General features: G+C 34.1%; 4 protein-coding genes across 7 annotated transcripts in view; 2 read left to right on the top strand and 2 right to left on the bottom strand.

Annotated features, from left to right (window-relative positions):
* The window catches only part of LOC109859943 (AP-3 complex subunit mu-1), a 6435-nt gene extending 2034 nt beyond the window's left edge, over nt 1–4401 (bottom strand). The window contains exons 1-4 of one of the 3 annotated variants that reach the window (XM_020438697.1): nt 4151–4401; nt 3544–3837; nt 3274–3461; nt 2192–3189 (exon numbers count right to left, since the gene is read on the bottom strand). Coding sequence is in view for 1 of the 3 variants with exons in the window: in XM_020438696.1 (XP_020294285.1) it covers nt 139–173 (35 nt within the window). In the remaining 2 variants the exon portion in view is untranslated. Of the gene's footprint in view, nt 1–77; nt 98–138; nt 678–2191; nt 3190–3273; nt 3462–3543; nt 3838–4150 lie in introns of those variants that run through there. The other 2 variants (XM_020438696.1, XM_020438698.1) reach the window with 2 other exon arrangements.
* Nucleotides 4402–4814: 413 nt separating this feature from the next.
* On the top strand, nt 4815–7023 carry LOC109859947 (dolichyl-phosphate beta-glucosyltransferase). Its single transcript, XM_020438701.1, has 5 exons — nt 4815–5051; nt 5253–5427; nt 5542–5738; nt 5928–6036; nt 6163–7023. Exons 1-5 carry the CDS (start codon nt 4989–4991, stop codon nt 6603–6605), a joined length of 987 nt encoding a protein of 328 aa, XP_020294290.1. The 5' UTR covers nt 4815–4988; the 3' UTR covers nt 6606–7023.
* A 128-nt stretch (nt 7024–7151) lies between these two features.
* LOC109859948 (Bardet-Biedl syndrome 1 protein) lies at nt 7152–10090 on the bottom strand. 2 transcript variants are annotated; one of them, XM_020438704.1, is made up of 8 exons: nt 10016–10090; nt 9735–9782; nt 9373–9550; nt 9065–9274; nt 8607–8902; nt 8125–8374; nt 7869–8048; nt 7152–7778 (listed from the first exon to the last, which is right to left on the bottom strand). In XM_020438704.1, the coding sequence occupies exons 2-8, from the start codon at nt 9746–9748 to the stop codon at nt 7152–7154; spliced, it is 1755 nt and encodes a 584-aa protein (XP_020294293.1). In that variant the 5' UTR covers nt 9749–9782; nt 10016–10090. The 2 variants fall into 2 exon arrangements, with proteins under 2 accessions (XP_020294293.1, XP_020294291.1); XM_020438702.1 differs by lacking the exon at nt 10016–10090 and having other exon boundaries at nt 9735–9850.
* A 2084-nt stretch (nt 10091–12174) lies between these two features.
* LOC109859942 (mediator of RNA polymerase II transcription subunit 20) overlaps nt 12175–15373 on the top strand; it is a 41187-nt gene continuing 37988 nt past the window's right edge. The window contains exons 1-2 of the mRNA XM_020438694.1: nt 12175–12441; nt 12678–12820. Coding sequence (XP_020294283.1) covers nt 12428–12441; nt 12678–12820 — 157 coding nt within the window. The 5' untranslated portion in view covers nt 12175–12427. The remainder of the gene's footprint in view (nt 12442–12677; nt 12821–15373) is intronic.

Raw genomic sequence — 15373 nt, 5'->3', positions numbered from 1 at the left:
ATATATATATATATATATATATATATGTATAATATATATATAATATATATTATTATATATAATATAATATAAATTACAATCTATGATCCGGCGATAATGTGTCTGATAAAAAATTGTTTTTCTTTTCTTGCCACTCACCCCGAAGAATTTATAATGAAGAGACTGTGTATCATTTTTTTGTCTCAAACAACAATTTCGACAACTCTTGAAAAAATTAGAATCAATTGACTAATTGAATATCCAACATACAAATGAGATACAAAGAGAGAACTTGCTTATCGTCTCGCGTCACTTTTAAATAGTAACTCTGTCTCAGATTGTGACAGCTGTGAAACATTGGATCGCGTTAAAAAATCCTCACAGCATGACGCAGTTCGGTTTTGATTCTTCTTTACAGGATTGACAGAATATTTAAGAAAATCCATCCATATGTTCTACTCAGCGACGTTCCGTTAATTAACTTGTCTCATTCGGTATGTCACATTTACATTATTTAGGTTTGTTCGCGTCGCACGTCCCAACATGCTCCAACATTCGCTCCAACGCGCTTTTTTTTTTCAATGAAACACTTTAATGAAACTTCAAAACTGTTTTTAATAAAAACTTTTTCAATAAAAAAAAAAGTTGCACTCAGTGCGCACCGAAGTGCAGGCTACCGAATTCGCCTGTTATGGCTAGTCTACAATGGGAACAGGCAGTGCAGGAGTAAGAAGTAAGGTTCTTGGAGTTCTTTTATTTTTATCCATACAAGTAATTATTTCTCGCGTTTTTTTACACACGTCTTTCATTGGCTAACATTAAGGCAGTAGGCGGTGCGAAATGGGAATTGCCCATTTCGTAATTCCCGTTGTGTTTCTTTACCGAAAAATAGTTTACTCTCTACTCCCCACCTTGCTACCTTCATTGTAGACTAGCCATAAGAGGCACACGGGGGTACTTGCGCAGCGCGCGCGCGCGCGCGCACTTCGTTTGCGCAATATACTTGGCGCGAGGAGCTACTGCCGTACCTCTTGGATTTATATTTCGAGCGTGCAACTCGTTTTCTTCGTAAACCAACTCACACGCAGGGTTGGGGGTTCACGTATTATACATGAGATATTGTACATTGTATTTTATCAAAACAAATGTTTGTACAATAACAATTATACAACTAAACAACAACTATACAGTTTATAAATTTGTATAGTTGTTGTTTAGTTGCATAATTGTTAGCCGCATTAGATTATGTGAGCATCAAAGTTGGGCATGTATTATACCGTATATATTGATGTTTGTATAATTGTTATTATACAAACATTTTGTTTTGATAAAATACAATGTACAATATCTCATGTATAATACGTGAACCCAACCCTGCTATCACACGTATCGATCCATTTTAATGCTTTGCGTCACATAGTTCGCATTATCGCAATTCATTAATTTTATCAAGTTATATCTTTGTAAAAATGCGTCAATTATTAATAAAATAAGAATTAAACTAAGTTTCGGAGTATGTGTCACAGAGATTATTTCGCATCTACCTTCGATTGTTTCTTGAATACAAGTCGCTAGAATTTCTTCGCGTGTTGTGAAATTTTTGTCTGTGTTTTATATACAATAAATCAAACGCAATCTTAAAATTTTCCAAGAATCACTTGCAAGAAATAATAAAAGATATCCAGTTTTGTAGAGATATATTTTATTATATATTTTTACACAATATATATATATATATGTTTCATTATATATTTTTATATAATATATATGTATATATTTCATCATATATTTTTATATAATATATATATGTATATATTTTATTATATTTTAATATATTATATTATGACACGTTTATAAAATAATTATGACTTAAGGCTCGTTGAAATTAATAACAAGAAATATATAAGGCCTTCCGAGCCATTCGCAGGATGTTTTTTCGCAATATTTTAAAATTAGTTAAGGGGGTATCCGGGGTCTCTCATATGTGAGATGCAAATCCAGCATCCCGTAATGAATTTGAGAATTGAGATTTCATATCTAAAAATACTCACTTGTAAAAATTTACAAGTTGAATTCGTTACATGTGTATACATATATATACACGCACAGTTTCCGCTCAAACATCCTGCGAATGGCTCGTAAGGCCTTATATATTTCTTGTTATTATAAAATAATGTTTATATAATATTTATGACATTTTTTATTCATAAACCTTTATGATTAGCTTGAGACATCTGAGGTTGTCCGAGAGGAGTTGAGTACAAGATTTGGCCCCATATTGACATTCGACGTGAATTGTCCATTCAGACTGAGATCGGGAGGACCAACCAGGAATTCCCTGTTGTTGCTGTTGGTGTTGCTGCTGTATCTGCTGTTGAGCTTGAATTTATTGTTGTTGAGCTTGTTGTTGTTGTTGAGGGAACTGCATTCTGTTACGTTGTTGGATGGCCATTGCAGGTATTGTCCCTAGTTGATTTATGATCGGTGAATGACTTCGGAGAGTGCAGGCGGTACTGCTCCAACTGGTTTTGATGTTCCTGAAATAACGGCTCCGACATTAGGAGGTGTGCGTGGCCTCAATCCGGGATGCGTCTGTCGGTTGCGGCTATTGCTGTTGAACTTGTAAATTGCTGTTCTTTCCGTTTCTGGCGTTTTTCGTCTAATAAAGAAATTACTATAACACTATGCTTCCAAATCATACAGATTAAAGCATAAAATAAAACTAAAACTCAAAATAATAATAAATAAAATACAACATAATCAAAAGAATTCATTTATTGGTTTAAAGACTTCACACAGAGCCCAAGATGAATCTCAGTTTTAATTGTTATAATCAAAAGAAATCACATGTAAGCAATAATATAAGAAAAATAAAATAAAATAAAAAAACGGTATGTTATTTATGAGAATTAATAAACTTTAACATGCGTATTTCACATTAGAAAACGATAAAAAAGAAGAAAAAAGAATAAGAAATAAAAATTGTAAGATTGTAAAAATTACATATAAGTAAAAAACATGTTTTTAAAGTGTTTAAAGTATTTCCTTTTATATTATATAGATCTTTTCGGTCAAAAGATGATCATATTCCCATCGCAAATTAGCCATCCGTACAATTCGCTCTCCATCTTTCTTGCGTACGTAACAAAGTTGCACAATTCTTTTGTCGAGCATAGTTTGTGGATCCGGAGTGAGGAACATTGCTTAGACCTTGAGAAAAATGACATTAATAACGACGTTGTTATTAGAACAAAAATTTTTAATGTATTGTGTCATCATATGAAAAAAACTCACAATTTATGAACTAGATGATTCCCTGAGATCTGGAGTGACAGACTGATGTTATTACTGTGTTCCTTGCATGGGTGTTGCTGTGACTTGACTATGTTGAAGGTCACTTGAAAGCTGCAAGTTTTCCAATATATTCTGTACATCTATCAGACTAGATTCAAACTCATTCTGTTTGAAATGTGTGTGAGGATCTGATAATAAGAAATATACCAGATAAATTAAGAAAGAAATGAATATTATATATCCATGTAAAAATATCTTTATATAAATTACTTTGTGGATTGGCTTGTCTAGCTCCCTGTCTTATTGGTTCGCAAATCACACAGTTATTGTTAATACAGTGTCTCCAATGATTAATAATCTGTCTCGATATTTTGCAATTAGGCACTGTGCAGTTGTTGCCAAGTTGACACATCGTCATGTGAGTTAACAAATTTCTAATCATTAAGCAATTTGATAAGCCACATTGTCTATGCTCGTCAGTCCTAAGTTTGGTTTTGCATTTATGCGCATGCAACATATACACTAAGTGCTTCTGAATACCTTTAAGGTGTTCCGGTCTATTGGCTAAATATCAAAAAGTTTTTTCATTAGTCAAATACATTTTTATACAAGTAATGTTGTAGCAAAACAAAAAGAAAATAAAAAACAAAAACTTGTTAATCACTTTCTGTTCGAGTTCTGTTCCAAGAGCAACAAATAAAGCGAGAACGATATAGGCTGCTTTCCTTTTAGGAGACACAGTCGACACAAGTCGACACAAGAGTCATTCTGTCTTTGTTTCTCACTGAATACTGAACGAAGACAGAATGACTTTTGTGTCGCCTTGTGTCGACTGTGTCTCCTAAAAGAAAAGCAGCCACAGTTCTCTCGTACTTACTACAATAAGCACTAGCAGTGGGCATTTGGCCTTGAAATGATTGTTGAGAAGGTTGTCCTTTAGCCGGTTCTCCCATTTGAGATTGTATTGGGCTCGATACCGATATTTGAGTTTATATTTTATTAGAGCGAAAATCGTTGTAACGCAGTGACGCGGAGATCCAGCAGCGAAAGCACTGAGTTGACGGGGATACGCCCAAGGACAAGCAAGAACCGCTGTTCGTGTGCGCTCGGCTGGTTGGCTCGTGGAAGAGTGCAGACATACTATGTTCTGTCTCATTTCTACAAGTTGTAAACGGCTAATCAATGGATGCGTTCAGACAACTCAACGGTTGAGAGATCATCACTTATGATAGGACTATTCTTCAAAATCTGCTGAGGTTCCAAAAGTATGATCCAATCAGAAGTGATTATCTCTCAACCGTTGTGCAACTGTTGAGTTGTCTGAACGCACCCTATCTTGATTGGCTATAGCGTATGTCACACTACGGATTGGGATTGAGATTGGATTGAAATTTGACCAATCAGAAGAAAGAAAACCCAATCCCAAGTTTAGTGATCTTCGCTCTGATTGGCCAAATTGCAATCCAATCTCAATCCTAATTCGTAGTGTGACATAGGCTTTATACCTTGTTATATATTTTGGTTTACAGATACGGGAGCTCTTATCAAATTTAAAAAAGCGTCGACGCGGCGCTTTGATACGCATAACCTCATTTGATATATTATTTTGTTGATGTTTTTTTTTATACAAATGTGTATATATATATATATATATATGTAGCGAATAATTCTTAACTTTTATATTCCGCAATTGTTAAGTGTTTTTCTACTTCGAAATGTTATCATTAGGATATTTGTTTTGTTATGGAGTATTACTTGTTATATTTATTTCAATTGTGGTATGTTACTCGTGCGGGTTAATTTTAATATGAATTTCTTGTTTCTTCTGTTCTTTACACGTGTACAGTTTATCATACTTTTAAGAAATAATTTAGTTTATGCATAAAATACACATACTTTACGCAATCGTATAATTAATTGTAAAATAAATATCACTCAAAGGAATGATAAGAAAATAAAAAAACAATATTTTGTTGTAGCTCTGCTTGATAATATACGTGGCGAGTGAGCGGTATCCCAAAATCTGGAAACATGAAAGTGAAAAATCATTTTTTAATTTTCAAACAAAGAGAAGTGAACTATTCCCTTCGATACACGATCATTGGAGTGTAAACCTTAGCGTCATTATTCCCGCATACAACGAAGAACTTAGATGTAATATATTTACAAGAAATTAAATATGTTATTGAATTCATGTAAAACATATGGATATTTATTATTGATATGTATATTGTATGTTGTATATATAGTTATAATTTTGTTTGATAGTGCCGTCAATGTTGGATGAATGTTTGGAATATTTGGAAAACTATGTAAAATCTGGATTTACATATGAAGTAATAGTAATCAGCGATGGCAGCACAGATAAGACTGTGGAAGTAGCGCAGTCTTATGCATCAAAATATACTACTTTAAGAGTGTTAAATCTTGTTAAAAACAGAGGAAAAGGTGGTGCTGTGAGATTGGTTAGTAAACTTTCTAGTGTAAACTCCAAGTAATACATGCGATGTTACTTTTGGTTTACTTTTATATTTTTAAATTAGCGTTTTTTTTTTTTTTTTTACTATCTGCTAAAACTTTTATTTTATATTCTAATTGAGTTTTTCTTTAAAACTAGTTTTTAAATAACATATATAGCAACTTTGTACTTTAAGGGTATGCTGAGTGCAAGAGGTAGCGCGTTATTATTTGCAGATGCGGATGGTGCTACTAAATTTAATGATCTAAAAAAGTTGGATAAAAGTTTAACAGATGTTTTGGGATGTAAGTTATTTTTATTATACTTTAAAGGAAAAGTTTGTAATCTTATAATAATATTTATAATGATATATATATTTATTTATATTCTAATAGTAATATTATTAAGTTATAATAAATTATTTGTTTTAGTTGATTATATAAACAATCCTGATGAAACAGCCTCAAGTGACGCAGTGATATGTGGATCGAGAGCACATTTAGAAAAAGAAGAGATAGCAAAAAGATCTTATTTCCGTTTATTTCTTATGCATGGATTTCATTTTTTGGTCTGGCTCTTGTGTGTAAGAGGCATTAGAGATACCCAATGTGGATTTAAACTTTTAACCAGAAAATCAGCAAGAACAATATTCGAAGCATTGCATGTTGAACGTTGGGCTTTCGATGTAGAAATGCTTTATATTGCGCAAACTCTTAACATTCCTATAACTGAGATATCAGTAAATTGGACGGAAATAGAAGGTTCCAAGATAGTCCCATTTTGGAGTTGGTTGCAGATGGGTAGAGACTTACTCTTGATTTGGCTGAGGTACAAAATTGGAGCGTGGAAGATAAAAAAACATAAAATTCTATAATATCAAAGCACAAAGTAAACGTGAAACATTTCATTTTTATATCTTGGTTTAAGTAATAATTCTCTATAAATTCGAATGGTCTCTGAAGTTTGAAGGGCTAATTTATTTTTTAAACTATAAAAAAATGCGTATAAAAGAAATGTGTGTCTGTTAGATTTTTTATTAATATTCAAGAAGACTCAAATTGTGATGGCAGAGACTACTCGCAGTACTTATTTACAGTACGTTTGATGTTGTATTTTTGCAACTTGATCATTTATAGGAATTTTTGCAACTTCCAGTAACAGTGATACAAAATCATTTAAAATTTTCTATGCATTTTATGTGTGATAAAATACGCCAAAAGTGTCATAAAATATAAAAATTATGTACACGATGACATCTTGTGTGTTTCATTATTCTTATTACAATTGATTGTACACACATATATATATTAATAAAATATAATATATTAATAAAATATATTTAAGTACATAATTTCTAGTTTTATATATATTATATATATATTTTAGACATTAGAAAGATTATATATTTACATAATTTTTTTTATATTTCGAAATCTGTCTCAACGGTAGGCAATAATACGGCCGTTACAGCCAAAGGTTTTGGACGCGATTTCTTGCACAATAATATTTTTAGTTTTCCCGATATTTGACTTGTTAAATTTACGCTAATGGTTAGAGATATCGGTGTGGCGCTTGGCAACAGAGGCAAATCTATTGTATATGGATTCACGTCAGCGTCCTGACCTCTGCATAGAATATACAATTCTGAGCAAGATAAGGTCTCGGATATATTTGTCACTATTACGCGAACCATATAATTCGGACCCAAACCGAGAACATTCGCTTCTAACGTGATAGGAACCAAATTTGACGTTTGATGTTCGCTTGCTTGTGCGACCGCTTGTTTGACCGTGGCCAAACTCAAACGAAGAAAACCTTGCTGAAATGTGTTATGAATTTTCTTCGCCTCAGCTCTCTCTCTTATTGTTTGATCAACAAACAATCGTGTTTTTTTCGGTATCGAGAACTTGGACGTGTTGCACGGTAATGAACTTGTGGTCGAGTTGTTCACGTTGAAATCGGCGGTGCGCTTTAGAATCTTCATACACAAACCACCGCCAACAGTCACCAAAGCTATCGTTCGTTCTTCTTGTCCCATTCGACCGTACTGTGAATTTGATAAAATTTTTATATATTTTATACATACATAAGAGAGTAAAATATATAAATATATTTTCTAGGTGTATGTGACAAACACCTTGAGAGCAGATACGGGTTCCGCAATCTTTATCGTGTCTACGTGATGTTTTCCGTCATAAATGCGAACTCCGTAACCCAACGTGCTTACGGCTAATAAGGACAGTCCGTTTTGAGGTACAGGCAGACTCACTAAGTCCAGTATTATGCTAGGGACACTAACGTGCCATAATTTTATACCCTGAAAAAAAATTTACATATTAACAGAGGATCTTTTTTATTATATAACGCATCTTTATTTAATTCAAAGCTCGTACCCTGTTTGAAAATCCTATTAAAGTACCATCCATAACAGCTACCGCTGCCCCATCGGAAGCAAGAACGGAAATAGCCACCGCTGGCGCAGACAACGATTCCCAGAGTTTCACCGGACTTCCTCTCCTAATTGCTCCTATTTTTCCATCTCTTCCGATGATTATTATACGTCCGTCGCCAGCCCACAAACCGCAACTGGCAAACGCCACTGGCGCCCATTCCAACTGATGCTTATCCATTACTGTAAAAGCTCTATTGCGTGGCAACTATTAAATAATAAATTTATAGAAACTATACCACGTATAAAAAATATTTTAAAAATTCTTTCCGCGCGCAAAAAAGTAACTCGATATAATATCATTTTGATAATTGCGTCGTTAAATTTTCGTACTAACCATATGTTAAATAAATTTTTGCTACTAATTTTTGTGCACGTTCTAAGTTTAAATAGTTTCTTTCTATTGTTATAACTCACACAACATACCTAGGATCTAGAACGAGAATTTCACCAGCTTCGGTTCCTAATATAAGACAACTGCTCGCAATATTATTCCACGAATCTTTTCGAATAGTCGCAATTGCCGTTAAGGCATTGGCTTTGACGAGCGGCGCTCTTCTGTATTGTTCCGCAAAACTCAACCGTAAATTACTATCCATGGACAAAAATTTTAGGGTGCGAGGTGAGAGAAATGCCGCGCCGATTTCTTTTAGCAACAGTTCCAAATCGTCCGCAAGAGTCAGCACGTTTAATTCCTCGTCCAATCCACATTTATGCCAAATCTGTATATGAAATTATTATTTATGTTTCTCCGTAGTGTGTGTTATTCGAATCTTATTATTTTCATTACCCACGCCAACAGAAAGATTATATTACACTTAAAACTGATAATCTAAAAAAAATGTCTCTACAGTTTTACTTTTATTTAAACACACATATTATACCTCTCGTTCTTTCGGATGCGGATCAATGTGCGGCAGACAGTACTTGAAGAAGGGCCTCATATTTTTGAAAACATATACACTGGCTCCAGCTCCTACGGCCACTACGGACGAACGAGATTCCCCGTTCTCCATATAAAATCCAACTATGCCGCAAGGCGGATCTATCATGGAATGTTCAGTTATTTGATCGCTTCCTTTATACACACGTATCTGAAAACAAATTTTATACATATATATATAAAATAAAGCAATTTTTTTGCTTATTATATGTTTCATTTATATATTAAAAAAAAATATATCTATAAAACCTTCGTTGAATCACTTCCAAGTAGTCCCAAGTCTGCACAAATAAGTCGAGCATCTCCATTACCGGTTATATCTAACATATCAAGTCCACCTGGTAGAACAAATAAACCAGTACTTGGTTCCCAAAGAGCTTCCAGCCAACGACTTGTTCCCAGTCCTCCGAGAGATTTGTGATCAGCTCTTGAGGACAAAAAAGATATATATAGAAAAAGATATATCTCTATCAAAATTATATAACACTATATACGTAATAACAAAAAATATAAATTATTAAACAAACAATAACAGTTTTATTTGATCTCTTATCTATAAAATATATTTGTTCGAGAATTGTGAGCATCTGTTGTCTATAAAATTATTTTACCTTAATCCGTGCATAATTACAGACTTTTTTCTTTTTTCACTGATGACTCTATAAGAATCACATAAACTTTTGAACTAATTTTTTATCTTATATATAAGTTACATCAAGTGTATTAGTTCAGATATAAAGTTATTAAGTATTAGTTAGTTTATTCCACCATAACATGAGAAAGTATTTGTTATATATATGTTATTAGTGTAAAATTTCTATAAAATTTATTTATGCTTTATATTAATATTGTAATAATAAGAACTTATAATAATACTCATGAATAAACGCACAAATATTCTTTGTATATTGAAAAACAATACAAACTAGATACAAATAAAACATGCTAAACTTTGATTAGGTCATTGTTGTACACTTGTTTCTATAGAAACTTTTATGTACTTATGTCATATATATATAAAGCCTCTTGCACAATGGGCGGAATAGCGATAGCGATAGAAATAACAAAAGTTTTAAAGAGTTTGTATTTAAAAATAAAGGTAGGAACAGCGGAATCTAACATACAAAACTACACATGTATCAATGCAGATCAGAAAATCGGAATAAGCAATAGCGATAAAATTTCCGACGAGTTGGAATTCTCTGTGTTAAAAACTGTGTTATTTCTATCGCTATCGCTATTCCTTCCATTGTGCAAGGGGCTTTAAGCCATATCGCTATTGCTTATTCCGATTTTCTGATCTGCATTGATACATGTGTAGTTTTGTATGTTAGATTCCGCTGTTCCTACTTTTATTTTTAAATATAAACTCTTTAAAACTTTTGTTATTTCTATCGCTATCGCTATTCCTTCCATTGTGCAAGGGGCTTTAATACTTCTATATTGCTAGTCGCGTATCTTCGCAATGAGAGGCACGAGGCCCGAGAAAGAGAGACGCACGAAGTCCAAATATGGGCATAGATAGTCGAGCGTCATTATGCGCAGGCGCGTCTACTAAGCGAGTGCGAGCGAGACAAAGCATTGGAAAGAACGCGAGAAAGAGAAATGCCCAAGCGTACCAGAGAGGTCTAGTTTCCACCGAAGCATTAATTCACACCAAATGCGACGTAGAATCAAATTCAAGTCGATGGAAACCTGTCAAATTGTGCTGATTTCACTTCCGCTTCGATCTATAAGTACTCTACTTCCAATGGAAACAGAGCACTAAATTTGATCAGTACCGGAGTGAAACCGAATTGAGGGTTTCGGCGGAAACTAGACCAGAGAGAAGCCTGAGAGCGGCCATTGTAGTTTCTTAAGCCCCTTGCACAATGGAAGGAATAGCGATAGCGATAGAAATAACACAGTTTTTAACACAGAATTTCAACTCGTCGGAAATTTTATCGCTATTACTTATTCCGATTTTCTGATCTGCATTGATACATGTGTATTTTTGTATGTTAGATTCCGCTGTTCCTACCTTTATTTTTAAATATAAACTCTTTGAAACTTTTGTTATTTCTATCGCTATTGCTATTCCGTCCATTGTGCAANAAGCTTTACGACGGTTTCAACCGTTGGTTTTAGCCTTAGGGCGATGTCCCATTGAGCGGAAATATATAGCGGAACGGAATGTGCGGAACCAGCTCGACCAATCATAGCCATTCCGTTTTCTTTCCTTCGCTTTTTCTATGGTTACGATTGGTCGAGCTGGTTCCGCACATTCCGTTCCGCTATATATTTCCGCTCAATGGGACATCGCCCTTAGACCATATATACTTATAGACACGGCTCAGACAACTATCTTGAAGCAAAGATAATATCATCTACATGACGTCACATGTGGGCAAAGCAAAGGCGCGTTTATAAACGGCTTCAGATAACTGCCTTGAGGCCGACGTCCCATTGAGCGGAAATCTATAGCGGAACGGAATGTGCGGAACCAGCTCGACCAATCGTAACCACAGAAAAAGCGAAGGAAAGAAAACGGAATGGCTATGATTGGTCGAGTTGATTCCGCACATTCCGTTCCGCTATATATTTCCGCTCAATGGGACATCGCCCTGAAGATAAGATAATGAGTGCGTTCAGACAACTCAACAGTTGCACAACGGTCGGAGAGATAATCACTTCTGATTGGATCATACTTTTGGAACCGCGTCAGATTTTGAAGAATAGTCCTATTATAAGTGATGATCTCTCAACCGTTGAGTTGTCTGAACGCACCCAATATCATCTAAGAGGCCGCGTTTAGCTATTGCTGAAATGACCACATGTGACGTCACGTAGATGATATTGGGTGCGTTCAGACAACTCAACGGTTGAGAGATCATCACTTATGATAGGACTATTCTTCAAAATCTGCTGCGGTTCCAAAAGTATGATCCAATCAGAAGTGATTATCTTTCAACCGTTGAGTTGTCTGAACGCACCCATTGACTCGTTCGAAATATTGTCCGCGTCTTGTTATATCGACCAATGGTCTTTTCGCGCGCCATCCTCACTACTCTCGTTTGGATGTGCGGCGGTTTGAATTTTTTTTTAGTGTATATTAAAAATTGTCAAAAATTGAGCCACGTGCACATACACACATAAGAATTCCAGAATATAGCAAAAGAGAAAAAAAAAAAAAAAAAAGAGGGGATAAGAAGAATTTAACACACAATTTAAAAACAGAGATCAAAGCGCTCTCCAGTTCTCTGACAAATTTATTGCTCGGCTGTACTCACCAATACCCGCTATATTTGTCAACGCTGCGTGTATAATGGGTGTCACCGTGTAAGTATTTCTTTTGTACGTGATATAAATTGTAAAAAATGTTCTTGTTTCATTCATCGACAAGTTGTCGCTCGATTTTTTATCGATAAAGTGACAATTTTTCTTTTCGGCATCTCTTCGTCACACGCGTGGACGGAGGAGGTTATGTCACGCGGTTGATTTGTGCCGGTTGTTTCGAATGTCGCGATTTTAATATTTTTTACGAAAATAATACTTAATTTGTGTGATATAAACAGGTTGCAGCAGTTTCCGATGATAGAGAATCGCACGGGGCCGCAAACGATCGAGTTTCTCACGAAAAGAGTCGTCGCACTCGGAGCGGTGCAGACCGGACAGTTTCTGGTCGATTGCGAAACGTACATGTCGGTGCCGCAACTTGGTAAGTAAATAAGTTTATTTATTTTATTATTGTGGAAGCGATAGAACAACACTTGATAAGAATTAACGCAGAGTTTTTAGAGTTTGCAAAAATTTCATTTGTACTGTTTGTTAATGTTAAACGTGTGTTTACACGTTATGCTACGCTGTTCGAATTGATTCCTCGTTATTTCGTACTGAAATAAGCAATTATAGATACTGTAGGGATATTATAGATACTTTAATTTATTGTTATTTTATTATTAATATTGTGAAGATATAAATACAATGTTTTTCTATCTCTTCGCGTCATTATACAAACATGTTAAGTCTAATAAACTAAGAGTCAAATTATTATTATAGGATACTGTTCAAGCATATCTATTGTGCGTATATATACATATAGTCACATAATATATGTATGCACACATACAAATATAGAATGTATGTCTGTGTATATTTTACGTGTATTGTGTTATATACATATATGTATATACATGTCTGTGTATATATATAAAAATATATATATACATGTCTGTTTATATATATAAAAATATATATATACATGTCTGTGTATATATATACACAGACATGTATATACATATATGTATATAACACAATACACGTAAAATTGTCTTAGATCTCAGCGACGATCTTAGTTGACTCTCCAATTTGAGGTCTTTTTACTGCAGTTATGCAGTTAATTACGAGAGGCGATTGATAAGTATCCGAAACGAAAAGATAAACAAGAATTTATCAGTTCGAAATGGATTTATTTTTTTTTTTAATAATATAATAATCACTTTTTCATCCTGATGAGAACTTTGACCAGCGCTTCTCAATTTATATCACTTTGATAAAACGTTTTCTTGAGCTCTTCAAAGTAGCCATTTGTGGATTCGATGACTTCCATTGTTGCTCAAAAGTTTCTTTCCACCGAGCTATTTTTTCACAGATTCGGAAGTAAATGGAAAGACCCGCACACGGGGACTATATGTAGTGAATAAGGCGGATGAGGCGGCGATTCGAAGCACACAACTCGTAAATTTTGGCCGTTACAACAGTTGAAATGTGAGAGCTGGTGCATCGTCTTGATGAAAAATAAAAAAAAAAAAGTTTTTTCTTGGTCAAATGCGGGTGTTTAACTTCTTCTTCTTTACTTGTCGATAATGGTTTTTCCTTTTACAAGGTGATCATCGAAAAGTATTCCACGCGCGTCCTAAAAAAAATACAGTCGCCATCACTTTGTCAGCTATAATATCGTCTTTGTCTTCTTCGATGCTGGTTGACCGCTTACTGTTCGCTATTGCGACCGTTCCTTGATTTCAGATGTGTAATGGCGAATCCAAGTTTCATCAAGATTCAACTTTGTCTTTGATCTGGCGTATAAACCAGTTTTTCTCAAAACAGAATTTGATAACGACACGAAAACCTTTTCATATTTACAAACAAAATCACTGAGAGTATTTACTCTCTGGCGAGCTTGTTACACAAACATTACGTGCAACAATGAGCCGGTGTTTAACATTTATTCTTCCGAAGGAAACTTGTCAACAACAATGTGATACTATTGTTGCTATCTACGCGTTGTTTCGAATACTTATCAATCGTCCCTGGTAGAAAGTTAGAAAAATTTATACGAATTTTGGTCACCGAGAGATTTGACATCTAATAGAATATATTTATTTCGCCAGTCTGTAATCAAAATAATAAAATATCCCGAGGTTTTCTTCTGTATAGTGGTCTCTGTGGTAGTAAACGTATACACAATTTAAGAAAAATAATTTTGACCAACCAAGTAAATTATAATGGCACAGAGTTGGGACAAACACACCCAACAATATTCACAGAAGTGATGTCGATCTTTTCAACGAAAGAAAAACTCATGACACATATTGATAAAAAACTTTCACATATTTTAACTATATATAAAAAAAAAAAAAACGATCAAATGCCGGTGGCGATATGCCAATATTTTATTTTGATAAGTGCACGACAGAAAATTCATTGCACCTTTCGCTTCTGATAATTCAATATATAACTGTAAGTGAGGAAAACAATAACTTCAGATACACATACACGATTTGAGTCTCAATAAATTATATAATACAGATTTATTGTCGATAAATAGGGTAAGACGTAATTCATCGTTCCTCCTGTTTCTTACGTACACAAACCTTTATCCGAATGTACAAGGTGTCCGATAATATCCGTATCATTTCTCGCGAGCAGATACAATCGGAAAGATTTCATCACAATCTTCACCACTTTGCGAATTTTGCAATAATTGATGAGTTATTAATTTTATAAAAATCTGCAAAAAAAAAAAAAAATGAGCGTGCGTTCGTGGTGAAAAAAACAGCTCGGCATTTCGCATTCACAGTTTCTAGACACACGCGGCGACTTAATAGAAGTGCTGTATATAAATAAGCAATGGTTATTAAAAATAATTTTGATTTGAGAAAATGAAGGCGTTTGTTTTTAATCAATTATTAATTATTATTATTATGAAGTATTTTTATTTTAACAAATAATTAATAAAAAGCTAAGCCAAAAAATATTAATTTAAATAAGT

The sequence above is a fragment of the Pseudomyrmex gracilis genome, unplaced genomic scaffold (assembly GCF_002006095.1).
Source record: "Pseudomyrmex gracilis isolate BER0280 unplaced genomic scaffold, ASM200609v1 scaffold_306, whole genome shotgun sequence".
Taxonomy (NCBI): domain Eukaryota; kingdom Metazoa; phylum Arthropoda; class Insecta; order Hymenoptera; family Formicidae; genus Pseudomyrmex; species Pseudomyrmex gracilis.
The sequence above is the reverse complement of the archived record's forward strand: the minus strand, read 5'-3'. Positions and strand labels throughout refer to the sequence as shown.